The following is a 27,238-nucleotide window of genomic DNA, read 5'->3' as shown; positions in this document are numbered from 1 at the left end:
ATTTAATGTTGCATTTAAATTGTTGTGACCCACCTTGGGGCCCTAAGAGTGAAGGGTAAACAATAAATCAAAGCAACCAGGACCATGTCTCCCAATGAAGAACTCATGTCTGCTCAGCATAGTGTGGCAGCTAACCCAATATTTGGATTGGTCATGGCTATGGAATACCTTCACCATGATCCTGAATTTGGAGGACTGGCTAAGCCAGACTTTGGCTTATCAGCAATCCTGTACTGAGTTGGAAAGCTTGGAGAGGAGCAAAGTGTGCGTGAGCTCCTCTCTAAGCCAGCATGCTTGCACAGTCCTGGTTGTCCAGTTGGGTTTACCATGATATGCAAAGCATGCCACTGACAGCAGCAGCTTCCAGTGGCTCAAGGCCTAGGTGTGAGTTTGAACTACATGGAGGAAAACTGAATATTGTTGCAAGCCACTCCCAATCTCTGAGCAGGTGAGATTCCAGGGAGTTCCAGGCATGCGACTTAGGGGGTCCATGTTTCCTTTTGGAAAATGAGGCACAACAGACTGGGTCTTTATGATATATGGTTTATTAACACATATATACAACCTGAGCCTACAATGGAGAGGTTCCCAGCATTCACACCCCAAGAGGTTCTGCCTCCCATAGCCACAGTAGTAGAGTGTCTAACATCCATCTTAATACACATGGCTCTTCAGTACGTTCTAACACTTGAGGGTCTGAAGCAGAACACACAAGCTCTAATTAAATTCTAACATTTATTGAACTCTTGAATTTAGCACCCCACAAACTCTTAACAATATGGTCCCACTCACTGTCTGGAACCATTGTTCCAGAAGCAAAATAGAGCACTCTGGAGTGCAGACCCAACAGAGCTTTTTGGCAATTCCCCACAAATTAAATCACAGCAACAGACTGGAACCAGACACATCATGAGGCCTCCACCTCCTCTCTCAATCCCCACCCATGGATGCCACAAGCAATTGGGCTGAAAAGGTATGCCCTAGCTTGCTGGAAGAGAGCCAGTGGTGTTGTGGTTTAGAGTGTTTATCTAAGACCTAGAAGACCAGGGTTCAAATCCTCACTCAGCTCTGAAACTCAGTGGGTGACCTTGGGCCAGGTACTCACCCTCAGCTCAACCTACCTCATAGGGTTGTTGTGAGGATAATATGCAGAGGCAGAGCTTCTAGGAAAAACGGTGGGGATAATTGTATGTATGTATGTATGTATGTATGAATGAATGAATGAATGAATGAATGAATGAAATGTTTCAGCAGACAGCAGATGCAGTGTCCCTTAAAGTTCCACCTCCACCTTGGGAACTCCTCCTCACCTATTGTACAACTGTCTGTCCAAGGATCAGCAGCCTGCCTGGAGCAAGCATATTGGTAGCTGCAGAGATAAGCATTATCACTGCTGGTGTTTGCAGCTGAGCCTCCTTGTGGCCTGCATGGGATGAGGTGTCCTATAGGGGCTATATTTTTTCTAGCCTCGGGCCATACAAACAAGGAAGAACACCACTTGCCTGTTGAGTAGTCCTGGTGAATTTCAGGAGATTCTCTCTAGGACATTTTTCTCTCAAGGGGAAAGGTTAACATTTAAGCTTTTTAGTTTATTAAAAAAGGAAGTCAAATGGGGCATGTAAAGAGATCTATCAAAGTATGTGTGGTATGGAGCAAGTGGATCAGAATATGCTTTTCCTTCCCTCTCATAATACTAGAACTGAGCACATCCAGTGAAGATGGTTAGAAGATTCAGGAGAGACAACAGACAAGCTTTTGTGACAAAATGGGAGAAATATAGAAGGTATCTACAAAGCATCAATAACGGTATATAAAGTCTATGGCGGCCTTTGAGTGACCCTGGAGTCTTAATAGTATAATATAGGATATGGCTAAATGTAGAATTTGGAATGTTTTTGAAAGGATATAAAAGATAATATAGCAGTGTTGAGTACATTTGCATTGAGAAAATGAATGTTCATAGGGAAAAGATGGGAAGTCTAAGTATAGAGATTAATGTTTGTGTGTTTTCCCTTTCCCCCCCTTTCCCTCCCCCCCTTTTTCCCTTTTTTTGTAGCATTATTGTTATTATTGTGTGTACGAGGAATCAAGGAAAGTGAGCCAATGAAAGATAAACCATATATGGGAAAGTACATATATATTTCTTTTAATTTATATAGTGGAATAAAATATGTAAAATAAGTACAAATGTAAAATAAGTATAAAATGTCACATTGGCGGATGTAAAAAGTTGAAAATACAATAAAAATATTATATATATAAAAAGAAGATTTAGGAGAGAAAACCCCCACAAGCACTTAGTCAAATTACTTTTGCTCACACAAAAGGTGGCAATGGTCACCAACTTGGATGTCCTTAAAAGAGGAATAGACTAATTAATGGAGGATAAGGCTATCAATTGCTGCTAGCCACTACCAGATGCAGTATGCCTCTGAATAAGAGTTGATGGGAATCACCTTTTCTCAATCGGGAATGGGACCTGAACTCATTTCTTGCTGGAAATTGCTTCTGCCAGATGTTATGGTTGCAATCGAAGTTATTCAATCTCCATTGCAAATCAAACCAATGCAATTGAAATAGCTTGACACAAGGGATGCCCCAAGTGGTTTCTCCAAATTCGGCTGAGACTGCAACTTACGCTGACTTCTCCAGTCCCACTATCATTCAACCACTATCATTCAACCATTCATACACTAGTGGCCAAAATTGTGGAAACCTTTTGGGAAAAGTGTATTTCCGAGGTTTGATGGCTCATAACATCACTTTTGCAGTAATACCATAAAATTATATACTAATAGAAAGATAATAAAGAATGTAATGCAACTAAGTTTGTTCAATTATTTGTATTCTATCAAAAGTTATAGCCAAAAAACCAGAAAAAGGAAGCACAACTTGCTTAGGTTGATATGCAGTAGCTTTCCTTCATCTGAATGTAGCCCATGAGCATGAGTGTTTAGAGAGCCAATCAGATGTCATCTTGTTTTGGCAGTGATTTAGTCAGGTCACAGTAGGATTCAGCTATTGATGTTATGTACTGGAGCTGAGAGGACATTTGTCAGTGTGTTATGTGATTGCTATCAAGTTGGCTGGGTTTTTTTGTAATAAAATTAAATAAATGGTGCAAAGAGTTGACTGGTCACACGGAAAAGTGATGTAAAATAGTACTATTAAGTGAACAAGGCTACAGTTATGAAGAAAGTAGAAGAAAAAATAGTGGAAACTTCAAAGGTGGCATTTCTAAATTTATGAAGAGGTATAAAGAGACTTCAGTCACTACAAAATCAGACTGGTAAAGGCAGGAAAGTGAAGATAGAAGCAGGGGCGTCGCTAGGGGGGGGCGCTGGGGGCGGTACGCCCCCGGGCGACAGGGGCCACAAGCGGCGGGTGGGGGCGACAAGCGGCGGGTGGGGGCGACAAGCGGCGGGTGGGGGCGACAAGCGGCGCCCCTCCCGCCACTCCCAGGCAACGCCGGTCACCCCGGGAGCAGCAGCGCTGCACAAATGGGGTGCTCCCTCGGCCGTGCGCTGTTGCTCCTGGGCGACCGGAGAGCGAGCGGCGGGCATGGGGGTGACAAGCGGCAGCCCTCCCGCCATTCCCAAGCGCTGCCGCTCCCTCCGCACCCAGGAGCAACAGGCACCACAAAGCAACAGCGGAAAAAACGCACACAAAAAGGCCAGGGGAACCAGCGGCAGCTGCTGTCCCAGGGTGACCGGCAGCGTGGGGAGGGAGGAGGGCGGGCTTGTCGCCCATGCGCTGCCGCTGGCTCCGTCCCCCCGGGAGCAGCAGGCACGGTTTTTGTGTGCGGTGCTGCTGCTCCTGGGGCAACGGAGCGAACGGCGGCACGTGGGGGGGACAAGAGGCAGCCCCTCCCACCATTCCCACGCGCTGCCGCTCCCTCCGTCACCCTGGGAGCGGCAGCGCACGGCCCGACGACGGAGTGCGCCTGCGCGCGCAGGCGCACTCTGTCATCGGATCGCCGCTTCCACAGCCTCCTTTTGAGCCGGAGAGCTTAAAAGCGAGCTCTTCGGCTTAAAAGAGGGCTGCAGAAGCGGCGCCGGCACTCCCGGAAACGCCCTGGGGGCGGAGCGTCATGACGTCACAATGTGATGTCACGACGCCCCGCCCCCGGGGCATTTCCTTTGCCGCCCCGGGTACCGCGGAGCCTTACTCCGCCACTGAAGAATTGAGAGACTGTACCTACGTGACAGAAGAAAATCATCCGAGTATATACAAGATGACATGGCGCAATGTAAAGTTGAGTGCAAGCACTGTTCGGCGCAGACTGCAGGAATATGGTCTAAATGCTAGAATTCCAAGGAAAAAGCCATTATCATCTTTCAAACAAAGGTTGAAAATATTAAACTGGACTAAAAACCCATGTTAACTGGACAGCGGAACAATGCGACAGGGTTATTTGAAGTGATGAGACCCAAATCTCCTGGTTTGGTAGTGATAGCTTGAAATACACGAGAAGAATAAGAGATTTACATCCTACTTGCATTACACCTGCTGTGAAACACCCAATTAAGTGTTATGATCTGGGGTTGTATGACAGCAAAAGGTGTGGGCAGAATTTGCGTCATTAATGGGAATGTAAATGCCCAAAAATACATTGCCCAGACCTTAACCCAATCAAACATCTATGGAGCTGACTAAAGAAACCTGTTAGTCAGAAGCAACCCAGCAATAAAACCCAATTAAGAGAGGCAATAATTCAACCTTTTTCACATGATTACAGCTGAACTGAAAACCTTGGTTCACTCCACGGGAAGGTGTTGTAAGGCCGTAATTAAAGCTAAAGGTTACCCAACTAAGTATTAACTGACATGGTGAGAATTTTTGTATATCTAATTTTTTCTATGTGCTTCACATTTATTCTTTATGACTGCTGTTGTAATAATAATCCTTCATTAAAGTTATTGCATTACATTCTTCATTAAATTATCTTTCCGTTGATATATCATTTTATGGTATTCCTCCCCAAAAAGTGGTGTTATGAGCCACCAAACCTCTGAAATGCACTTTCCCCAAAAGGTTCCCACAACTTTGGCCACTTGTGTAGAATCCTAGCCCAGCCCCCTGCAGTGGGGGGGCCACTTCTGTTCTGGCCATCACTCCAACCTCCCTCCCCCCGCCCCATGGGGAAAATCCCGGGATCCTCCACTGCTGTTGCTGCCGCCTCTGCCCGACCCGGAAGCGGCGCGGTGTCTGAGGCCGGGCGCGTCACTGCGGCTGCGCGGACTGGCTGCTTTCGCTGCGGGGCTTCCGTAGGAGCGGTGGCCGAGGGGCCTGCTTCGCTGCCGCCGGCATCTGAGGCGAAGGGGCCATCATGGACGTCGTCAAGGCGGAGATCGAGCGGAAGCGGAAGCTGCTGGAGGAGAAGGAGCTGCTCGGGGTAAGCGGGGGAGAGGCGGCCAGGGGCTCGTCCTGCCGTCCCGGGGGGTGTCTCCGAGGCCCGGGTCCCCGAGCGCTGGCCTGGCCAACCGGGGCGGGGGCGGGGGCGGGGGCGGGGGGGGGGTTGTGGCCCCGTGGCGACGGGGGAGCCTCTCCCGAGTCCGTTTGGCTTGGGCGGCGTCCCTGCCTCGCTGCATTTGCTCTCGCTTCCGAGTTGAGGCTGCTTTTGCCCGGGCCCCTTTCCGGAAGCCTTGCAAGCGGGGCTCTTTCCCTGTCTGCGTTGGAGGAATTGCTTGCTAGGCTTGTCAGTGGACTTCTCGCCGGTGGCTCCCGTGGGAGGGGGACGGGAGGGGGGACACAGAAAGGTAAGAAATGAAAAGGCAGGCAAGTGGGACGACGAGCTTCCCCGAAAGACAGCTCGTCCATCGCCGTCCATCATTCCTATAATATGACGCAGCAAGAGAATGTTATTTAGGCATGGAATATATTTCACTCCTGGTTCAAGTCAGGGCAGCCTGTCCTTCTAGCCGCCAAGCAGCTGGCCATTGGGGTTGCAAAGCTTTGCCCGCCCCACACAACCCTGGCTATGGGGCTGCTAGGGCTTTTCAGTGCCAGGAAGCCAAGTTGTTTCTGGATATGCACTGGCACCGTATGGGAAGAATGTGCTGGTGGCCATTTTATGTTCACATTTCATTGTATATTAGATGAGAGCACCTTTTCCCCCTTTAGTGTGCTAGTTGGTATTGGTTCCTGTTAACTATCATTGAGCTGTTAAGAATCTGACAGCCCATCCCATTGTGCTTCACATTACTGAAAGAAGAAATGTTAGTTGTTTATGAAACATCGCAATGTAGTAACTACTTTCCTTTCTTTCAGGGAAAAAAAAATACTTTAAGCGTAGTGAGTTGGCCAAGAAGGAAGAAGAGGCATATTTTGAAAGATGTGGTTGCAAGGTAATGTGGAAGCAGTAATGGTAGTGATTCTGGAATCAAGAACCCCAACTCAAAAAGGCAGGGAAAAGAAATATATGGTGTCATATCTTAATGCATAAAATAAAATAACTTATAAAGGGCATGCAACGAAGAGATTCTTTGCAACATTGGAATAAATTTCTACAGTTCTAGAATCTGGATAAAGAAAGTATCAAAATGTTTGTGTGTGAGAGAGATTAGAGTTACTTTAAACAGTAAGCACGTCAAAAGTGCAAGTAGAATAGGTACTGCTCCGGCGGGAAGGTAAATGGCATTTCCGTGCACTGCTCTGGTTCACCAGAAGCAGCTCTGTCATGCTAGCCACATGACCCGGAAGCTGTATGCCAGCTCCCTCGCCCAGTAAAGCGACTGGACCTAATGGTCAGGGGGCCATTTACCTTTACTGTACTTTTACAATGATGGCTAGGAAAAATTACGAATAGGTTTGTTAAAAATAAATGAATGACGAATGCTGTGTTTTATTTCCTTTATCCTTTTTATTATTTAATTTAATTAAAAAATGAATAATTCTTTGTTCACTCTATCACTGTTGCACTTTAGCCTGTAAACGAGAAGCCACCAGGAGAGGTATGAGTTTCCAAGAAAAGTTTGCAATGCAGGAAGAGGCATGCATGAGTATGCAGCTATTTGAATTTGTGTTTATAGTTTGGCTTCTTCTGTGGAGGGCATGAGGCTGCTTGAGAATAAAGCTTTTCTTTTTAAGTTGTGCTCCAGCAGGCATGTACCCTGGATCTGATATAACCAACCTTTTTGTAAAGCAAAGTAGAGGCTGCTAATTTCTAGATGCTGGCTCCATTGTGGGGTGGGAGTGGAGGGTGTGTGTGTGGCCTGAATGCGTAAAAGATGTACACCTTCCTTTCTTAGGCTATAGTCCTAATCCTGTTTACCTAGGAATATATCGCATTGAATTTAATAGATTTTAACTTCTGAGTTGACATGGTTAGGCTCGACCTGTTTGCCAAGAATGTCCACTTCTTGAAAGGCTATGAAATGCAGCTTGCATTTCTTCTTGCTTAGTTGGGGTGAAATAATAACTAAGCTCATCATGACAAATTAGTCACCTGGAAGGCCTTTGCTCTTCTTTCAACTTCACTTTGACTGTCTCAAAGCAGTTTGGATGTGAGGAATGTAGCATGGAAACAGTAATGGGAAGTAATAGAACTAAATAATTGCCAATTTGCTGCCTTTCTTTTGGGACCCCAAAATGCTGCCTAAAGCAGGCCTATTTTATCCGGCCTCATTATGGTTGATCATAATCTGATATATCCCATAGTATCCTAAATTCCTACAGTATCATGTAGTGTCAGGCCTATATGTCTGATACTTCCTTTCACAAGTCATTAAGCCTATTAAAATCAAGTTTCTTTTAGACAGAATTATTAGGAGTAATATAGAGAAGATTCAATTTAACATGATATTTCATATATGCTGTGGAACTTAGCTTTTATGAAGTAGGATTGCTGGGATAGCTCAGTCAGTAGAGCATGAGACTTAATCTCAGGGTCGTGGGTTCAAGCCCTATGTTGGGCAAAATATTCCTGCATTGCACTAAAGGACTGTTAGGATCCCTTCCAACTCTGATTCTATGGTATTTTATGTTACTATTTTTATTTCCTTTGCAACATTTATGAAAGGAGAAGGTTTATAACTTCTATTAGAAGGAGGAGTATTATGACTCATATCATCCATCATCATTGGACTTATGATGAAAGCAGGTGGGGCCAGGACTTAATGAGATACCATATTGTGCAGGAGTGAAATGGAGTGCCATGGCGGAATAACTTTGGAGTGAGGAAGGAGGCAGAGTGTGTGGAGGGAGCCTGGCGGAGAGGGTGCTTTTTCTTTAATAGAAAAAGGTGCTGGCACTCACCATGAAGTTGTTACAGTAATTGCCACACTTTTAACATTTGGGGGGAAAGGCGCCAGTACTGCATTCCCTTGAGTATCCCCAGAAAGAAGCACTGGCTTGTGTAGAACGATGAAGGAAAGCGTTTCTGTTATTTTTTGGCTGTCACTACAGTTTTACTAACTTACATGGCAATAATATCAAGCACTGTAGCTGTGTAATTTCTTGTTTGACCTAGTTGCTTATGTCTCACTTAGAGAAACTTGGTTAAAATATTAGGAGTGTGGATGGAGCCAGTTGCTTTTCAAATAAACAAAACTTAGGATACATTTTAGCTCACCAAGATCTCTGCATTTCATTGAAATGTTATTAGTATATTTAAAACAAAGCAAAAAGTCCTGACATTTTACAAATGTAGGTGCATTTGCTAAAGTCCTGAAAGCACTTATTTTATTTTATTAGCTGCAGACATTGCTAGTAACAATCCCACTGGTAAAATGGCTTAAATCTTTTTTCTGTCTGGGTCTTAATTCCTTTATTATCATAACCAACTTCTCTTTCACAGCTATTTGGGTGTATGATCATGCATTTTAAAATACTGTTTTATACAATGAACTTAGGGCTACTATTCTGTAAAAATCACTGCCTTTCAAGTAATTTTTGGTTACTATTTAAATGGCCCAGATGTGCATTGTGGAGCTTTCCCCAAGGAATAGAGATATGCTTGAATGGCATTCTGCATTGATAGGTGAAATTGTCACCTGTGTCTATGGTAGAGAACAGCTGATATCACACTTCTTGAAAGTATGAGAAATTTCAACCAGGGTATATAATTTGCACAGAAAAATAATGTTATTGTTATTACCCACCATTCACCCTCATGTCACAGGCCAGGTTACAACAATGTAAAAATCAGTTTAAAAAAATACAAAAAATACAACCACAATAAATAGGGTGGGTCCTGACAACATACATTTCAGGTAATAGCTGATATTTTCTCAAGCTTCAGTTCACATGTAATGGCAGACTGTGGTTTGGCTTCTCCCTCCTTGTATGTGCTCTGATTTCCTGGTTTGCCCATTGTTTTCCAGTCTAGCTGGATTGGGCAAACTGGTTTGTGCAAGCCATAGTGTGCCTCCAAATCACAGTTTTCAGTTACTGTATATAGTTCTCCTTTGTCCACTTTCTGAGTGGCTGATGAGTTATGCATATCAACTTGATAGTTTCAATGTATTGAATACCATATTGACTACCGGTATATGTAGCAGCTTTGTTTTGTCTGAAATTATAATTATTTCCATACTTTTTGGAGTGGAGAACTGAGGAATGCTTGCAGCCTATAGTTTATCTATATAAACTTCTGTAGACAGTTGTGCAACACTCAGGGCAAAGCAAATTCTAAATTGTGTTAAATTACTGGCACGTCTTAGAGGTTTCAGTAAGGTTTTTGCATGTCGGCTGTGCTGTGTAGTGCTAATAGCTGCCCTTAGAAGCAATCAGTGTTCCTGGGAGTTAAGACTTTTTCTGTGCCCATATTTAATACTGTGGGTTATGTTATGTTCCTTGTCTCTACCTAGGTTCAGCAGGAAGAGGAAGAGGAGGAGAAGACAATAACTGCATCAAATCCAGTATTGGAACTAGAGTTGGCAGAGGAGAAGTTGCCTATGACTCTTTCTAGACAAGAGGTAAAGACAAATATCTGGAGCTGGCAATGTGCAGATAATTGTATTGCCATTATCAGATTAACAAATCTGCAGAGTGCCGTATTTTTCGCTCCATAAGACGCACTTTTTTCCTCCTAAAAATTAAGGGGAAATATCTGTGCGTCTTATGGAGCGAATGGTGGTCCCTGGAGCTGAATTGCCCAGGGGCCAAAAACAGATAGTGCTTTTTATTTTACAAAGAGAAAAAGGGGTGTTGAAAGGACCCGCTCAGCAGCTGATCAGCAAAGAGATCGGGAGAGAGATAAGAGTCCCTGCTCCCTTTCAGCCCCGCCCTCCATTGTTGAATGTGCTGCAGAGGGAGGTTGTTTGTTTCCCCAGCGACATGTGACTGGCTGATTAGATTATCTGTCTGGAAACTGTAGAAATGGCTCCCTTTCTTTCAGAAGCTGCAGAAAGTGAGTTGAACCCCATAAAAATGGGGCTTTTCCTCTTTGCTTTTCCCCCTTTGCAAAAGGCGCTTTGCTTTTCTCTTTGCAAAAAAAGCTACAAAATTTTTAGCTGATCCTCAAAAAACCAGGGCTTTTAGAGGAGGAAAACCAGAAAAAATATTTTTTCCCCTTGTTTCCTCCTCTAAAAACGAGGCGCGCCCTATGGAGCGAAAAATACGGTATTTGTATTTCACTGTGTGAAATTTTAGTTATCTTAATTAACTATATGCCCATGAAGTTGTACAAAAGACTAGGGCATCAGCTAGCTAAATATATGAGGATATTCATCAGGCTAGCTTTTCAGGCAGCAAAAATTTCGCACCAGTAACTTTTGCCTTACTGATTTACCTGTAGCCAGTGCAGACATGATGATGATCATCCAATTTCATTGTATTTGTACAATGACAATAAAGAAATCTTATCTTAACTGCAGGAGATCAGGAGTTCTCCCTCCCTCCCTTCCTAAATCTTTGAGACTGATTTTCCTATTATCATAACTGCATTTACAAGGATATCACTGTCTGATGTTAGAGATGCTTAGAGTAGACCCATTGAATAAATGTTCTTAACACATTGATTTCAGTGGGTCTGCTGAGTATGTCAGACATTGGCTATCACCCACTGACTTTGTTAAGCATGATTAAGTCTCGGCAGGCTTTCAGTTGAATTAGGATTTTAAGACAATATTAAACTGTTTTCAAACCCTGATTTAAAGAAATATTCCAAGCTATAGACATATTCCTCAATTGTTGTAAAATTGGAAAACTCAATCTAGAAAGAGGATGGAACCTGTGTTACATCTAGAAAGAGGATGGAACCAAGTGTTCCTGGGCTATAACTAGCACGATTCCTGAGTGCTGGCTATGCTGGTTGGGGCAGACGTAGCCCAAAAGTATACGGAGGGCACCACATGGGCTACCGCTGACCTAGTTCATCGGAGATAATGTATTAATTTCCATCCACATTTCAGACATATATCTGCATGTATTGCCCCAAAGTGTAGCCTAAATGTCTCCAACTTAATGTAACTTAGGAACTCCCGTTATTCAACACAGAATTCTACTCACTTATGCTCCATAGATCAGAGGTGCAACTTTTGTAATTATATTTAACTAAACAGCTGCCGCTAGTCATCATTGGGTATCTTGCTGCCCATTCTGTGCTCTTTGGCAAGGAACGATAAATTTCGTGAAAATGAGCAAGTACTGTACAATGCTTGAGTTGAAATACCCTGTGGGGATGTGAATGGGTTGTTCTGTTTCCTCATTTGTTTAAAAGAAACACTTGACTTTTTCCAGGTCATGAGGAGATTGAGAGAAAGGGGTGAACCTATCAGACTTTTTGGAGAAACAGATTATGATGCCTTTCAGAGGCTGCGAAAGATAGAAATTCTAGCGCCAGAAGTCAACAAGGTAAATCTGTGCATAAGCATAAGAGAGATCATTTAAAGGGCTGTCCCTGTGCAAAATTGGTGCACCTGTAACACAATAGCTATGGGTATCCTGCTTCTTGTGCTCCCCTACCTGTGTATATACTTCTTAAATATATAATAATATAATCCCACATGGAGGGACACAGAAAGTGCCTTCTGTCAAGTGCCTTCTATCAACTTATTGCTACAATTTAGTGTTATAAATAATGGTTTGCATTTACAGATAACCTCAATTGTAAGCTTTCTGTTGTTTAGAGGGCAAATGTAGAAGTCACAACTTGTGTATATTACTGTAGTGAGACTTGGGATCAGTTCATGCATTTATCAGTTTCAGAGAAAGAGAACTGCCACCACTCAAATTGTGGCTGCTCGTGTGAATGACACTTCCTATACTATTAGGTCCACTATGCCCTTAGAGATGTCTGTGTAGGATTCTCCAATGATATGCTAAGATGATAATGCTAAATCATGATTCTACAATTATTATTATTATTTATTAAATTTCTATTCTGCCTTTCATCCAAGGATCACAAGGCAGTTTACAACATTAAACACAAAAATACATACCATAGTAACAAATAAAAGCAATACCCCCACAGTATTGTTATTTATGATATTATTTATTAATGTTGAAAACAACTAACAGGGTTATGTAGTATGATGCCATGATACTCAAAAGTCTGTATATAAAAAATGTAAGATACTTAAACATATTTTTTCAGGGCTTCAATTATGACAATTCCTACGATAACTGCATACCCTCAACTGTTGTTTTTATTTCCATAGGGATTAAGGAATGACCTGAAGGCTGCTTTGGATAAGATTGACCAGCAGTATCTGAATGAAATTGTAGGTGGTCAGGAACAGGGAGAGGATGATACACAGAATGATCTCAAAGTCCATGAAGAGAACACAACAATTGAAGAATTGGAGGTATTATATTATTTTTTACTGTTTCCAAATTGTGACCACGGCACCATGCTGCACCAAGAGAAGATGGATTCTGCTACTTGCAAAAAGAATGCAGATTGAGAAAATGTGCATAATTCTCATTTGTATAATTTTACAAGTTTATAATTTCTTACTAATTTATTTAGTTAGACAAGAGACAAGAGACAATTTCTGGACTGCAGAAATTTCTGCAAGAGTTGTCCATAGTGGTCAAATTGCATGGAGGCTGGCAGAAACCTGCACCCACTCCATTGCCTTTTTAATGGCTCCCTTACTCACTCTTTTTAAGAAGCCTATTGGGGAGGGCATAATTTGTCTAAAATGAGGGGGGACTGTCAGGGAGAGGCTTCTGAATTTTATTATGGGTTCTCCCATATGCTTGCTGCTGTAATGGCTTGAAATGTGCTCTCTACCTGAGACAGTCCGTTCCTAAGGAAGCCAGAACTTGAAGACTTCTATCACATCTCCCCTTAATTCCTTTTCTCTACGCTAAACAAACTGCTCCTTCAGTTGTTTCTCATAGGACGTGTTTTCCTCACCCATCAACATCTTGACCACCCTCCTCTGGCCACCCTCTAGTTTATCAGTGTTTTTAGCATGGCACCAATAACTGGGTGCACTCTTCAGCTGCATAGACTAGAGTGGAACTCTATTCCTTGTGATCTGAACACTCAGGCTTCTGTTAATGCCACTTAAAAATTACATTACAGTGGTGCCCCGCTAGACGAATGCCTCGCTAGACGAAAAACTCGCTAGACGAATGGCATTCGTCTAGCGGAAGCTGCCCCGCAAGACGAAAAAGTCAATGGGGCTGCTTCGCAAGACGAAAAATTTCCGTCTTTTTTTTTTCCGTTTAGCGGAGCGCGGCTGTTATTGCCGCTTCGCTAAAAAAACCGCTAGACGAAAAAATTCGTAGAACAAATTATTTTCGTCTAGCGGTGCACCACTGTAACTTCTTTTAAATAGCCACACCACACTGCCCTGCTCATGTTCAGCTTGCAATCAACTAGGACACCTGTATGTTTTAATGCTAAGCCAGGTCTTCCCCATCTTAAACTTCTGCCCTTTTTGTACCTGTTTATAGGACTTAACATTTATCTCTACTTTCATCATGTTGGCCCAGTGTTGCAACCTGTCAAGGTCGTTCTGAATCTTGATTCTCTGTTCTTTGATGTTAGATCTACTCAGCTTCATGTGATCTGCAGTTTTGATAAGGATACCCACTATGCCAGGCACCCCCAAACTCGGCCCTCCAGCTGTTTTGGGACTACAACTCCCATCATCCCTGACCACTGGGTCCTGTTAGCTAGGGATGATGGCAGTTGTAGTCCCAAAACAGCTGGAGGGCCGAGTTTGGGGATGCCTGCACTATGCCCTCAGCCTAGTCATTTATATAAAAAATGTTTGAATAGCACAGGAACCAAGAGTAGAACCCTGTAGCAGTCCTCTTGAGACGTCTTGCCATTAAAGGAGCACCTGCTGATCATGGTTGCTCACTGAACAGTAGAATTGACCAGCCCATATTTATCATTTTGTGAATAAGAATACCACGGGAGACTTGATCAGATGCTTTGCTGAAATCAAGATACACTATGTCCATGGCATTGCCATGAACTACCAAAGCATTAATTCTTTCAAAAAAGGATAAGGCTTATGTGGATGATTTATTCTAGATTAAACACATGATGATTGATAATTGTTTTCAAATGTTTATGGACACTTAATAATCTGTTGGGTATTGGTTGGGTATTGGTGTTGAGTGGCCAGATCCAACCCCCCCCCCCATTTTTTGGAAGATGGGGCAGTATTTACCCAACTCCAGTCTTACAGAACCTCATCTGTTTCCCAATAATTCACAAAGATTACAGTAACTGTCTCTGAACTAAAACCTGCAAGTTTCTTCAACAGCTTGCAGTATAATTTATCTGGTCCATGGGACTTGAACTCACATATAGCTGTGTCCCTGGGCACATTTGTTCTACTTTCCCAGTTTGAATATAATTCCACTTCAGGCCACTGAAACAAAATTGGAATTGAGTGGTTCCGTCTTCTGTCCATCACCTGTCATTAATTTCTTCATCTTCTCCAAGCAGTGGACCTTTCCCTTTCCTGTTCTTCTGGTTCTGAACATATTCAGTGAATCCCTAATTTTTTGTTTTTAGCATCTCTTGCAAGCTTTTGCTTCTTCCAGACTTCAGCCTTGCTGAAACCATCTTTACAGTTTCGGGGTCCTCCATCAAACTTATCCTTTGTCATATGTGTCTCCTGTATATGTCTTTTGAAAGTCTCTGCTCATTGGCCTCTTTGGATATCTCCTGTTTTCTCACTGGAATGGTTTGCGACTGTTTTTTCACTATTTCTACTTTTCAGAATCTCCCATTCCACTTGTGCTCTTTTTCTCTTACTCAGAATTTCTATTCATGGAATTCTATGGCTTCCTAAAGCTGTCTTTCCTTAAAGCCCAAGGTACAAATCCAACTTGGCTTTGTTTTCATGTCCCTTGCTATCACAGGAATCTGCCTTAGACCAATGCAGGCCACTGATTGATGAGACTCAGCACTGGCTGGTAGCGGTTCTCCAGGGTTTCAGGCAGGAGTCAGTGATGGCTCTACTTGGAGACACCAGGGATTGAACCTAATTCATATTGCATGCAGTCTTGTGCTGTGCCACAGAGCTATGCCTCTTCTCCTTGGAACCACACATTCCCAGATGATATAGTACCCCCAAGGCTCACACCACTTTCACTTCATCAAGCAGGTCTTTATTAAGTCCAAGATCTCAGCTCCTTCCTTGTTCCTTTGGCAGGTTGATCAGGAAGGCAGAAATTTATTAGATATTTGTTTGTTAGTAGATGCCAGGGCAGTTGAAGTCCTCCATTACAACCATTATATTCTCTTTTTGTAATCTTTTAGGAAATCATCACTCACATTTTCCACTTGGCTGGGTAATTTGTAGTATGCTGCCACAATGATGCCACTTTTGTTTTTCTCCTTTTATCCTTACCCAGATGCTTTCAACAGAGCTTCCACTCTCAGATTCATGGATTTCTGTGCAGGTGTGTGCTTGTGTCTGTGTCGCTTTCCCTTTTTGGACTCTTCCTTTAGAACAAGATACTGCCATCACTTCCAACATCCATTCACAAGCGTCAATGAGACCTATTGGGTCAACTTAACTTCATTCTGCTAGTTTCCTATACTGCTAGTTAGTATATAGACATTGAAGTCTATGGGTGCTTCACCCTCCCAGTTTTCGTGCTGTATTTACTGGAAAATTACTAGGCATCGCCTTCATTGCCCTGTGTCTTCCTTTCTTGTCTCTCATACATGGCTCAGTTCTTATTTCTGGGCTTTGGGTTCCCTTCCCTGCAGGGTTAGTTTAAAGTCTACATGATGAGGCTTGTGGGGCTCCTGCCAAACACATCCCCAATCCTCATGAGTTGTACCCCATCTCTTACCAGAAATTCACCATTTGGGTAGCACTGGCTGTGGCCCAAGGAACCAGACCTTTCCTGATGATCAGCAGGAATGGAATACAATTGTTGGATTTGATGAGTCTCTGCATCCTCTCTGTTGTGTCTTGGAGGGCAACACCACTCTTGAGATAACATGTCATATCTGCACTCCGCTGTGTCTGTCCCTGGGGAATCTCTTGTTCAGAGGAACAAACTGAAAAATTCCATAAATATGAGTAAACACTGGGATGTGACTTGGTTAGCATTCTCAACCCTGACTTACAAAATTTAAAGGGAGAGCCTTTCAAGAACACTGTGAAGTACTTCCTAATTTTATCTGGAATATTATGTTCTTTATGTAAACTTGCATCAGTTATTTTTGTTTTGGGAAGACATCTCAATGGAAAATCTCTTTTGCAGGCTTTGGGAGAATCTTTAGGACAAGGGGATGACCATAAAGACATGGATATCATAACCAAATTTTTGAAGGTAAATAGCCTAACAAGCAAGAACCTCTGGCCTGTAAGCAATCATTGACATGGCTGGGGCATCATCATTTTCTAGGACTATTCTATTACATGGAAAACGTCGATTCATTTATAGATAGGATTACGAAATACAGTAATTACAACCCCATCAGATACATATCTATCCAGAATTAACTAATGTTGCAAGTACAGTGGTACTTCGGGTTACAGACGCTTCAGGTTACAGACACTTTGAGTTACAAACTCCGCTAACCAGGAAGTGGTTGCTCCAGGTTAAGAACTTTGCCCCAGGATAAGAACGGAAATCGCGTGCCAGCAGAGGCCCCATTAGCGAAAGCACGCCTCAGGTTAAGAGAACCGTTTCAGGTTAAGAACGGACTTCTGGAACAAATTAAGTTCTTAACCCGAGGTTTTCTTTGTAAGTAAATGCACGAGGTTGCAGCTTTAGTTTATGGACACTGTTCATATTTAGCCACTGTGTGGCAGTATGGCTTAAATTTGTTTGTCATCCTCAGTTTCTTCTTGGAGTCTGGGCTAAGGAGTTGAACGCCAGAGAAGATTATGTGAAACGTGGTGTACAAGGCAAACTAAACAGTGCCACTCAGAAGCAGACAGAATCGTACCTGAGACCTCTGTTCAGAAAACTTCGGAAAAGGGTAACTTCAGCAACACTCTATCTTAAGTCTTCTACTAGATTTAGGCATGAATGTTTTGCCACCAGACATTTCTTACCCTCCGCTCCACACTTTGTTTAGCTTGATGATGAGAACTCAGAATCTCTCACACTGTTTTGTGATGTTTTGATTGACCTAATAAAGGTTTTGCCGTATTAGGGATTCTGGAATTAAGCAAGACTGCTTTTTTCAGTCACCCTTTTCTAACTATGTAGCACAGTGGAGGGGAATTTCCAGCCTGTGAGCCAAAGTTGACCTGTCAGCCTCACCATTGGGCTTCCAGGCTGTTTTGGCTAAGCCATGCTCACCTGCCGTACATCTGATGCCATGTATGATTGGAGCCTTATTTGCCCCTACGGGTTCCCATTGTTGCGCCCGGTGAGAAAACATAGAAAAAAAAAAAACCTGAGGCTTCTGGCTTCAGAGAGAGAGAAAGATTTTTTCTGCATGCAGGTACTTCGGTGTTTAGATAGCCAAGCAAGTACAAAACTAGTCAAATTTCAGACAGTTCTTATAGACAGTTCTCTGGCTCTCTTCCCACCCCAGAAAACTTCCTCTTGTCCATATAAGGAACATTTCCTGTTGTACATTTCCTGTTATACATATAAGGCAAAGGACATATAAGGCAAAAGAACATTTAGCCCAGTGTTGGTTCATGCGCACTTCCAGCAAGGCCATCCTATCTCTTGACCTAGACAACAGTTCCTCTCAATGAAGGACAGCTACAGTACTCTCTGCGTAAGGTCTACTGTTATCTCCAGACACTTAGTAAGGCAAAGCTTGCCAGAGAGAAGTACAATGCAGATCAAAGTTCACAGCTTTACAGAGCAGTTTCATACAGAAAAGCTTAACAGGGGCACTTTATACTTAATACATTCACTGGACTAACAATACATTCAGGTAAATATATAGGTTAGCTAATTAACTCCTTCCATTCCCTCCTGTTCTCTTGGACCGCTGGAATTCTTTCTCCAGCGCGTCCCTGGGAAATGACTGATATTCTCTAGCAAGGGCAATGAGCTGAAGAATCCATGACACAACTTTATAAATCACCATATGCATGCATTGCATTAAACATAAAATACAAAGGCAAAATAACAATGGGGGACACAATATCAACAGATACAACAAATACAACTAAGGATCTTTTACTTCAAATATCCTAACACTAATTACAGAAACTGTTCAACTGGTCACATTATCTGGTAACTGGTCAACACAAATTAAGGCAATATGATCACTCAGTCCTCCCATTCAGAGTTTTTCCTTCCTTTTCTTCCATTGGCATGCGCTTTGGCAGCAGGTTTGTTGCTTCTTGGCCTTTGTTGCTTCCCTGGATCTTCAGCTTCAAAGGATGTTTCAGCACACTGTGGCAGGTCCTGTCTCTACATGAGGAGGCGGACACCAGCCACTTTCACCACTGGCAGTGTTGCCAAAAAGACTGCTCAGGATCCCTGCCACCTAGGTTTCAGAGTCACTGCATAGGGATAAAACTGGCTTAGCAAAGCTACATGGCATTAGGGCACCTGCTAAAAGAATAGGAGATAGTTACAGAGATTATATCTGCCCTTGGAGGGTGGTGTCTTGGGCCCCTCCTGCCTTTCTTTTGCCTCACAGATTAACCTCACAGGTATCGATATTGATCACACCTCAGTCCTCCTCCCTGTTGGAGGTAAGCTAGAATAACCCAATCAAATAAGGACAGCCTCCCATACACTCACAAGATATTACTGACCATGCCGGATCACTATCTCCTCGAAATACAATATTCTTCCGCAATAATTATCCCATAGCTCTTTGGTCTACTTCTTTGGCCCAGAATAATAATTTAGTTCATTTTTCCAATTCATGCAAACACTCTAAACTTAGAATACACACAAATATAAACAAATACACAATACAATCATACACACTATCATCATTAGCATCACCACAATTTCAGACCAATTTAACATAAAACTCTGCTAATGTCAGGGAACAGAAAGATACAATTTTTCCCCAAATAAGATCCATTTCTTCAACATCACCTTCCAGACACACTACTAGAGCCATTGCAATTCTCACTTTCTTGACATTCTTCAGAACATTCTCCTTTTAAGAAACTTTTACATAGCAACTAATCCACTCCAATATAACATTGTACAAATGATCTAGGGTATTTGGGTATAGCTATTTTCTCCTTACTGTCTTCTCTTTTCTAATGTTCCATTTCTCCATCCCAATTATATTACCAATTCCAACAGCCATATCAAAAACTAACTTTCCCTCCTCTTCTGTTTCCTGCATCCAAGCACCAGCCATTGATCCTTAGTACCTAATTTTCTACTTACCACCTCACCAAGCCTATCAGGACCTAGTTTCCAAGAATAACGTACAACCACCAACCTATTTTTTGACCCTCAGGAGGACTTAGGGTGGAAACAGGGCAGTAGGGAACAAATTCTAACAGAGTTGGGTTGTCAGACAGAACAGAACTTGGCCTATCTCGCTTCAGAGCCATCGGTAGGTCACTCTCATCATCTCACACATGGCGGCCAGCTTAGCAAAATTGCTAACTCCTCACAACGGTGTTTCATTAGGACAATGGAGTTGAACCCTTGATGTGCTCATTCAAATAGTGACAATTTTCAGGTTTCTTTTAGGTAACAACAAATTATGGACAGGGCAATAGGAAAAACTCCTGTCTTTTTAAAACAATCTTTGAAGGGCTTACTATATATACCACCTCTGAAGCAGAGCCATCTTCAGGCCTCTCTCATTGTCTCACGCTTCCATGGCAACAACCTGGCGGTCCTCTCCATGGTTTGGACAATGGATTCACCCCCCTAGATGTGCTCTGCAACCTTGGCATGGAGGGTGGTGTATTGCCTTCAATATTGTTTCCTGCTTGGCAGGGGGTTGGACTAGATGACCCTTAGGGGTCCCTTCCAACTCTATGATTCTATGATTCTGTGATATGTATATCTTCACTTTATCATCAATTTTTCTTCCAATCATTCCAAAATTTCTGCCCCCTTTTCCTCCTGAGGTTCAAACTTACTCCAAATCCTAACTTACACTGTCAGGGCTACACTGTCAGTTGCTAACCATGAGCCCCTTCCCATTCTACTTCAACATTCTCTTCTCCTTCATTACACATCCCACAAACCTACATCTACATTCCCAAATAACTTTCTGCCAAGAAGCCATTTCTTCTGTTTCAAAACCTTCCCTGAAAAACTTAAAACCTGGGATATAAAATAAAACTTTTCCCCTAATCAACTTCTGTTGGAAACAATCAAACTGCTCAGAAGACATAATCTTCTTTCCCCCCCTTGTGGGTGGCAAATTCCCTTCCTTTGCAAGATTCACTGCTGCAAAGAGAAAAATCCTTGCTGTTTAAACTAAGGCTTCTCTCTGTTTCTGTCCCTCTCCCCACTCTCATTGCTTTACCAAAGGTCAATTAAGAAACAAAATAAGACTGTACCAACTTTAAAAACAAACTAACAAACATTCCTGATTGCAAGAGCAGCCCTCCTTTCAATGCTTCAGACACACTTTTACATTCACCTTAACATTGCAGAGAAATACTTTTACAGCCCATTCTATTGAAGGCACATGCCTTGGCACACAAACAATTTCCAAAACACACTCACCTAACCCTGGGGTTCAAACAGATTCCTTGAAGGGACAACAAAACAAAACAACAAATACAAATTGTGCAGCCACATATACAAGGGGAAAAAACCAGACTTCCCAGACTTCGTTGGCAATGCAGCAAGAAATGAAACAATTTTGGGAACACAGAGTTTGGGAACACACAGATTAGGGCTGCTTTCTGCACCACCTTTCCAGCATAAGCCTCAAACAGGGACCAACACACACACACAGGCACTGCAGACACAGACAAACTCACAAAAATCACACTGCACAATCACTGCAAACACAGAACTCATACAACACACACATACTGAAGGAAAAATCATAAAATTATTACAAGTCATAAATTTTTACACAGCAAAAAAATTCCAATTCCCCATCTCAGCAAGCTCAGGTTCAACCTGGGACAGTGGGACACTCCTTCCACCTAACCAGACTTTTTTCATGCACACACTCTCCGCTTCGCTAGGGACACTGAGTTCCTGCGTCTCATTCACTCGATACATCCACTGGAGCGTCCCCACACCATTCCCATACACAGAGTAAAATCACAGAAAAATTCTTAACCCCCTTCTCTCTGAAAAATTCTTAACCCCCTTCTCTCTCCTCAGAGAGGGCACCCCCCTTCTTTTCCCCCTTCCTGGCGGCCCTCCACGGCTCACGGCCAGGCTTCTGGCGGCAACTCTATTTGCACACTGCCAGGCTCCGGTGGCAACTCTATTTGCACACTACCGGATTTTAGCGGCGGCCCTCTACGGCACACTGCCGCTGCAGGATCGATCGCATCCTGCGCTTCCCCTTCCCTGGGAAGCTGCTCCCCCTGTGGAGCTTACCTGTCCTCTGCAGATCTTACTTCCCTTCCCCCCTGCGGCCGCTTTCTCTTTCTCCCGTCGCCACGGTGCAGTTTGGCTCTCCCCCTGGGGTAAGCCAGTCCCTTCCCACAAACAGGCAGGAAGCGCGCTTGGGGCCAGCAAACGCCAGACCAGGAGAGCCTTTCTGCTGTGCAGCGACGCCTCGGACTCCCTGTTTTCTCAATCCCGGGGAACAGCGAAGGGTTCCCGGCCAACGCACCACGTTATGGAGCCTTATTTGCCCCGGGTTCCCATTGTTGCGCCCGGTGAGAAAACATAGAAGCAAAAAAAAAACCTGAGGCTTCTGGCTTCAGAGAGAGAGAAAGATTTAATTTCTGCATGCAGAGGTACTTCGGTGTTTAGATAGCCAAGCAAGTACAAAACTAGTCAAATTTCAGACAGTTCTTATAGACAGTTCTCTGGCTCTCTTCCCACCCCAGAAAACTTCCTCTTGTCCATATAAGGAACATTTCCTGTTGTACATTTCCTGTTATACATATAAGGCAAAGGACATATAAGGCAAAAGAACATTTAGCCCAGTGTTGGTTCATGCGCACTTCCAGCAAGGCCATCCTATCTCTTGACCTAGACAACAGTTCCTCTCAATGAAGGACAGCTACAGTACTCTCTGCGTAAGGTCTACTGTTATCTCCAGACACTTAGTAAGGCAAAGCTTGCCAGAGAGAAGTACAATGCAGATCAAAGTTCACAGCTTTACAGAGCAGTTTCATACAGAAAAGCTTAACAGGGGCACTTTTATACTTAATACATTCACTGGACTAACAATACATTCAGGTAAATATATAGGTTAGCTAATTAACTCCTTCCATGATGTCAGGTATGAGGCAGGAAAGGTTGGGACTTGGGCTAAAGGGGCTTCACTCAGTGTGTTCCAAATGGGGAACAACCAGCTGATTTTCAGGCACTTTGTAAGCACGGTGCTCGACCCCAGTGAAGTGCTGAGCACAGGATTGCAAAGTGCCCAACAACCAGCTGATTGCTGTGCTTTTGGGATGGCACTGTGACCTCAGGTGCTCCCACCCACCTGTCACAGTTGGCCGGTGGAGTAGGGAGGGGATAAAGACCTGGCCCCCAGGGCCAAAATGCTTCCCCACCCCTGATGGAGTGTGTGCAGTGACGTTTTCTTTTTCACAGACAGAGCAAATGAAACACTGCTAATCTGTACAATACTGTGGATGAGATAAATTTCTGGATCTTCTTCAGAGCCACTGACATAGCCATTTTTTAATTTGCCAGTTTTCTTTCTAGTCTTTGTTAACATTCACTTTTACAACCTGCCTGCCTGTGCACAAGATCAAGATAGTAATTCCCTTTTTATAGATAGAAATTAAGGCTGACATGCAGTAACTCACAGGAAGTCACATAGGAATCCATGGAAGAGGAGAAGAGATGTGAAACCTTTCTTGGAGCCAAACTCAGCTCTCTTGTTAGTCACTCTGTGGAAAACAGGATGCAGAAGCTTTGTGGAGCAGCGCAGTGGCAATGGTAGGGGAGAAGGCAGGAAGACTAACAGAAGGTGGAGCCAGTCAGTGACAGGCAGATCCACCCCCTGACTGGCGGCATGGAAGAAGGCGGGCACAGGCAAGGGATTGGCTGAGGTCAAGCTTTTCTTATTCTGGTCTGTCTCTGTATCAGGTGTGATTGGCTTTTGCAGCCACTCTCAGTGCAGCAGAACTGCTCGCTTTGAAAGGAACTAACATGCTGCTCTGGAAGCGTGCCTGCTTCAGTCACTCAGGCACAAACAAAGGAGCTGGGTTTCTCTCAGGCTGGCTAGTTCTTACTGTCTCCAAAAGTAAGCGTTTTGGCTGTGAGGGTTGATGATGTCTGTGGTCTTATTTAAGATATAGTGTGCTATGAGAATCACGAGTTTTGTTGCCCACTTGATATTTGCTGTTTTCTCTGTCTTTAGAATATCCCTGCTGACATCAAGGAATCAATAACGGACATTATCAAGTTCATGCTGCAAAGGGAGTATGTGAAGGTACTGAACTTTTACAGAGTCAATGATATTTATGTTTTGTGGCTTAATTGGGTTAAGGCAGGTGCAGGCCAGATCTTTATCTTTCATCACTTCCTCAAGAAAAATAAAAAATTGAGGGTGTGTGTGTGTGGGGTGCATCTATCTCTCATTCACCTGGTGTCACAGTGATGTGAGGTGTCACTTGAAGCCCCAACAATTAGGTGACTGTTGGGACTTCAAAGCACCATTGATCAGTGGGGCTTCAAAGTCCAGCCCAGGACTCCTTGCAAACCCCTTGCAAAGAACCCTGCACTGTGCTTTGTAGCCCCCACAATCATCTGATCGTCAGCACTTCAAATCACTGTGCAGGGCTCTTTGGAAGCTGATTGGCAATGCTTCTGAAGCCCCTTTTGGCCTAGCCCAGCTGTATTTTTAACCACTTGCATCTGATGTCATATGGGACTTTGGATGATTGGCGACTAAGTGTGACTTTGCCAAATGGCCTGGTGGGCCTAATTGGGTCTCGTGTTGGAGGTTCCCCACCCCTGCATTAAGGGATGTGAAAGTGTCTCTAGCTTAACCCTTCAGAGAAATATTATTAGCTCTAATAAGCATAGAAATGCAGGTTCAAACGTGTATAAGTTGTTGTTTAGACCTTCAGGAGCAGGGATGGGAGAACATACTGCATTGTATGATTCTTTGAGACTTGGACTGGCTAACATTCAGGTTTGCATGTGGACATTGTCAGACACTGACTGGGCAGGGTGGGTTAATCACATAATGCTATCCAAGCTTCTGAAAAGTTCTGTGTTGATGAATGAGATCTGGGATATGCTGTTTTTTAGAGTGGTATTTTGGTGTTTTGTTTTAAGCTGATCTAGTAAGATTTTTACTATTTTGAGAAATGCTAATTTTGGTGCCTTGTCAGTGAAAGTAATAATTATTGTGAAGCTATTTTGCATAAAGCTTGTAAGCATGAGGACTGCAGGTGTGCTCTGGCCTGTGGCCCCAGAACTGCCACAAAATCTGAAGATGGGGCTCTTGGCTTTCTTCTAGCTGTCCCTGCAGGCTCTGTGCCTCCCTGGTGCCTTTTGCCTTGTCCGTCAGTTGCCTGCTTTTATTTATGCAGGCTAATGATGCCTATCTGCAGATGGCCATTGGGAATGCCCCCTGGCCTATCGGCGTCACTATGGTGGGCATCCATGCGCGAACTGGTCGAGAGAAGATTTTCTCAAAGCATGTGGCTCACGTTCTGAATGATGAAACTCAGAGGAAATACATCCAGGTGAGATAAAGAGTGGTGGGTCCATTGTCCGGAGATTCACTTTCTTTAGTCTTAAGAGTTCAGCATTTGTAAGCACAAATAGGAGGCTTAGACCTCCCGCGTCTGGCCTTGGTTACCAGCCTGCCATTCTTGTATTTATCTCTGCAGGGCTTGAAGAGGCTGATGACCATTTGCCAGAAACACTTCCCTACTGACCCATCCAAATGTGTGGAGTACAATGCGCTGTGACAATGTGGATACGCAGGTTGTGAGAGAAGAAAGCAGTCTCTGAAATGCTCTCAGTTTGGGAATTGGAGCGAGCTGGGGTGGGAGAAGAAAGGCACGCAGCTTTACTGAGGCTCAGTTGTACAGATCACATTCATTTTCTCTTTTGATGAACTTTTACATCTTCTTCAAGTCCTGGGCTGGAACATGTTGCAGTCTTGTCTTGCAGGCTTTAATTGAGGACAAGTTTGTATATGTGTGTGTTTTCATTTAATTTTTATCAGAGCAAAAGGTTCAGTTCTATCTTGCCTTTTACATTTTGAGCCTCCTTGCTTTGTAAGGACTGATTTCATCACAGTTTTGAAACATGAGTTGTATTTATCATTGTACATAGGACCATTTTAATTTCTTGGTACTTCATTTATAGGAAAATATATTTCTAAGAAATGCACCCAAGCTTTTGATTGATTGATTTTTGTATCAGAAATCATTTTTCATGATTGTCACCAGGACACTTAACTCCACACTGTGGTGTGAGAACTTTAGGGTGAACATAACATGTCTTCGTTATCTTATAAAATGCTATCTTGTCTTTTTTGGGTGGGGGTGGGGAGTCTGGAGGACTTTTCTGGCACCAAAATTTGAACAATAATTTGTAGGATAATGATAATTGCTCTGTTAAGTAACAGGTAAAAGGAAAAGATCTTTCAAAGAACCCTTCTCCAACTTTTACTAGGAGCAGGGCGCAGCGGCGCACTCTCTTCCTGGCGCCAATGTGCCAGCCCTGTTTCCCTTTCCCTCAGGTGAAATCCCCAATGGATAATGAATCACGAGTGACAGTGGGTTTTTCTTTTGGGAAAACAGGTTGCAAACAGACTTTATTATAACAGATGTAAACAAGTAGTTTTGGTTCTTCCTCCTCCGCAGAAATGTAACAAACAGTGCTGTTTCTTTTTTTAAAAAAAGAAAGTTATAGGCTGTATGCTGTCGGGCTTAAGGTTACTTTCTTTTACACATCTTCCATAGATCAGACATTCTCCACACACTCTTGAGGAGTGTAGGATTTTAACTGGACTGTTTCCCTTACAGACCCCCCAAATCCTCCTTGGCCTCAGAAGCACTATTGCCCTTTCCGGTCAGAGTCTCCCCTCTGAGGACCCATTTTCCTGCAAAACACCGTGTGGGATTGTGTCTTGTCTGTTTTCACAGGGTCCTGTGAGCATCTCCTGCGAGTTTCTCGCTCTCCTCCCCTCCTGACCGAATCCCCCTCAGAGCCCAGGAATCTCCCCCTCGGCCTCCCCTGGAACTCTGGCCAAGCAGGAGCAGTTGCCACTTAACTGTTTGCTGGCAGGGGGAAAACACCCGGTGACTCAGCCTGCTCAGTAAACAAACTTTTGCGTCACACAGGATAAGTTGTAAAGATTCTTTGTTACCACTAAATAATGGAAGTTTGAATACTCCTGAAGTAGTTTATCATTATTTTTAATGCCATCCTGCACGTGAATAGCACTTTATAGAACTGCAGTAAAATGACAGTTCTCTGCTCCTACCAAGGAGAGGCGAAAGAGAGATTGGGAGGGAAGGTGGAGGGGACTGTCAAGATGGGGAAGAATGCATTCCGTTTGGTAGCGCGCTCCGAAACTGACAGATTTAGAAACAAAAGCAAAATATTTTTACAATGAATAAATCATCAACTAACTGTACTTTCCAGACACACAGTTTTCAGCAAAACTAATCCATTTTAAGTGAAAATGTTCATTTTAACTAGAGATATGGATTGGAACATGATTATCCTTGGGATTTCATGCTTCTCTGAATGTTGTGGTACCTCAATGACTTCTGCTAGTGCAGCAGGGCTTTTGCAGCAGCCCTCGTCCCCTTGTGTACCCCTACGCCTC

General features: G+C 43.4%; 1 protein-coding gene across 1 annotated transcript; it reads left to right on the top strand.

Moving 5' to 3' along the window:
* Window positions 1–175: 175 nt before the first annotated feature.
* PRPF18 (pre-mRNA processing factor 18) lies at window positions 176–25,381 on the top strand. Its single transcript, XM_033163542.1, has 13 exons — window positions 176–268; window positions 5,272–5,395; window positions 6,271–6,347; window positions 6,927–6,953; window positions 9,810–9,917; window positions 11,683–11,796; window positions 12,603–12,749; window positions 15,775–15,822; window positions 16,639–16,707; window positions 17,222–17,362; window positions 23,801–23,872; window positions 24,981–25,136; window positions 25,284–25,381. Exons 1-13 carry the CDS (start codon window positions 176–178, stop codon window positions 25,362–25,364), a joined length of 1,257 nt encoding a protein of 418 aa, XP_033019433.1. The 3' UTR covers window positions 25,365–25,381.
* The last annotated feature ends 1,857 nt before the right edge of the window (window positions 25,382–27,238 follow it).

The sequence above is a fragment of the Lacerta agilis genome, chromosome 10 (assembly GCF_009819535.1).
Source record: "Lacerta agilis isolate rLacAgi1 chromosome 10, rLacAgi1.pri, whole genome shotgun sequence".
Lineage (NCBI taxonomy): Eukaryota > Metazoa > Chordata > Lepidosauria > Squamata > Lacertidae > Lacerta > Lacerta agilis.
This window is presented reverse-complemented; position numbering and strand designations above follow the sequence as displayed.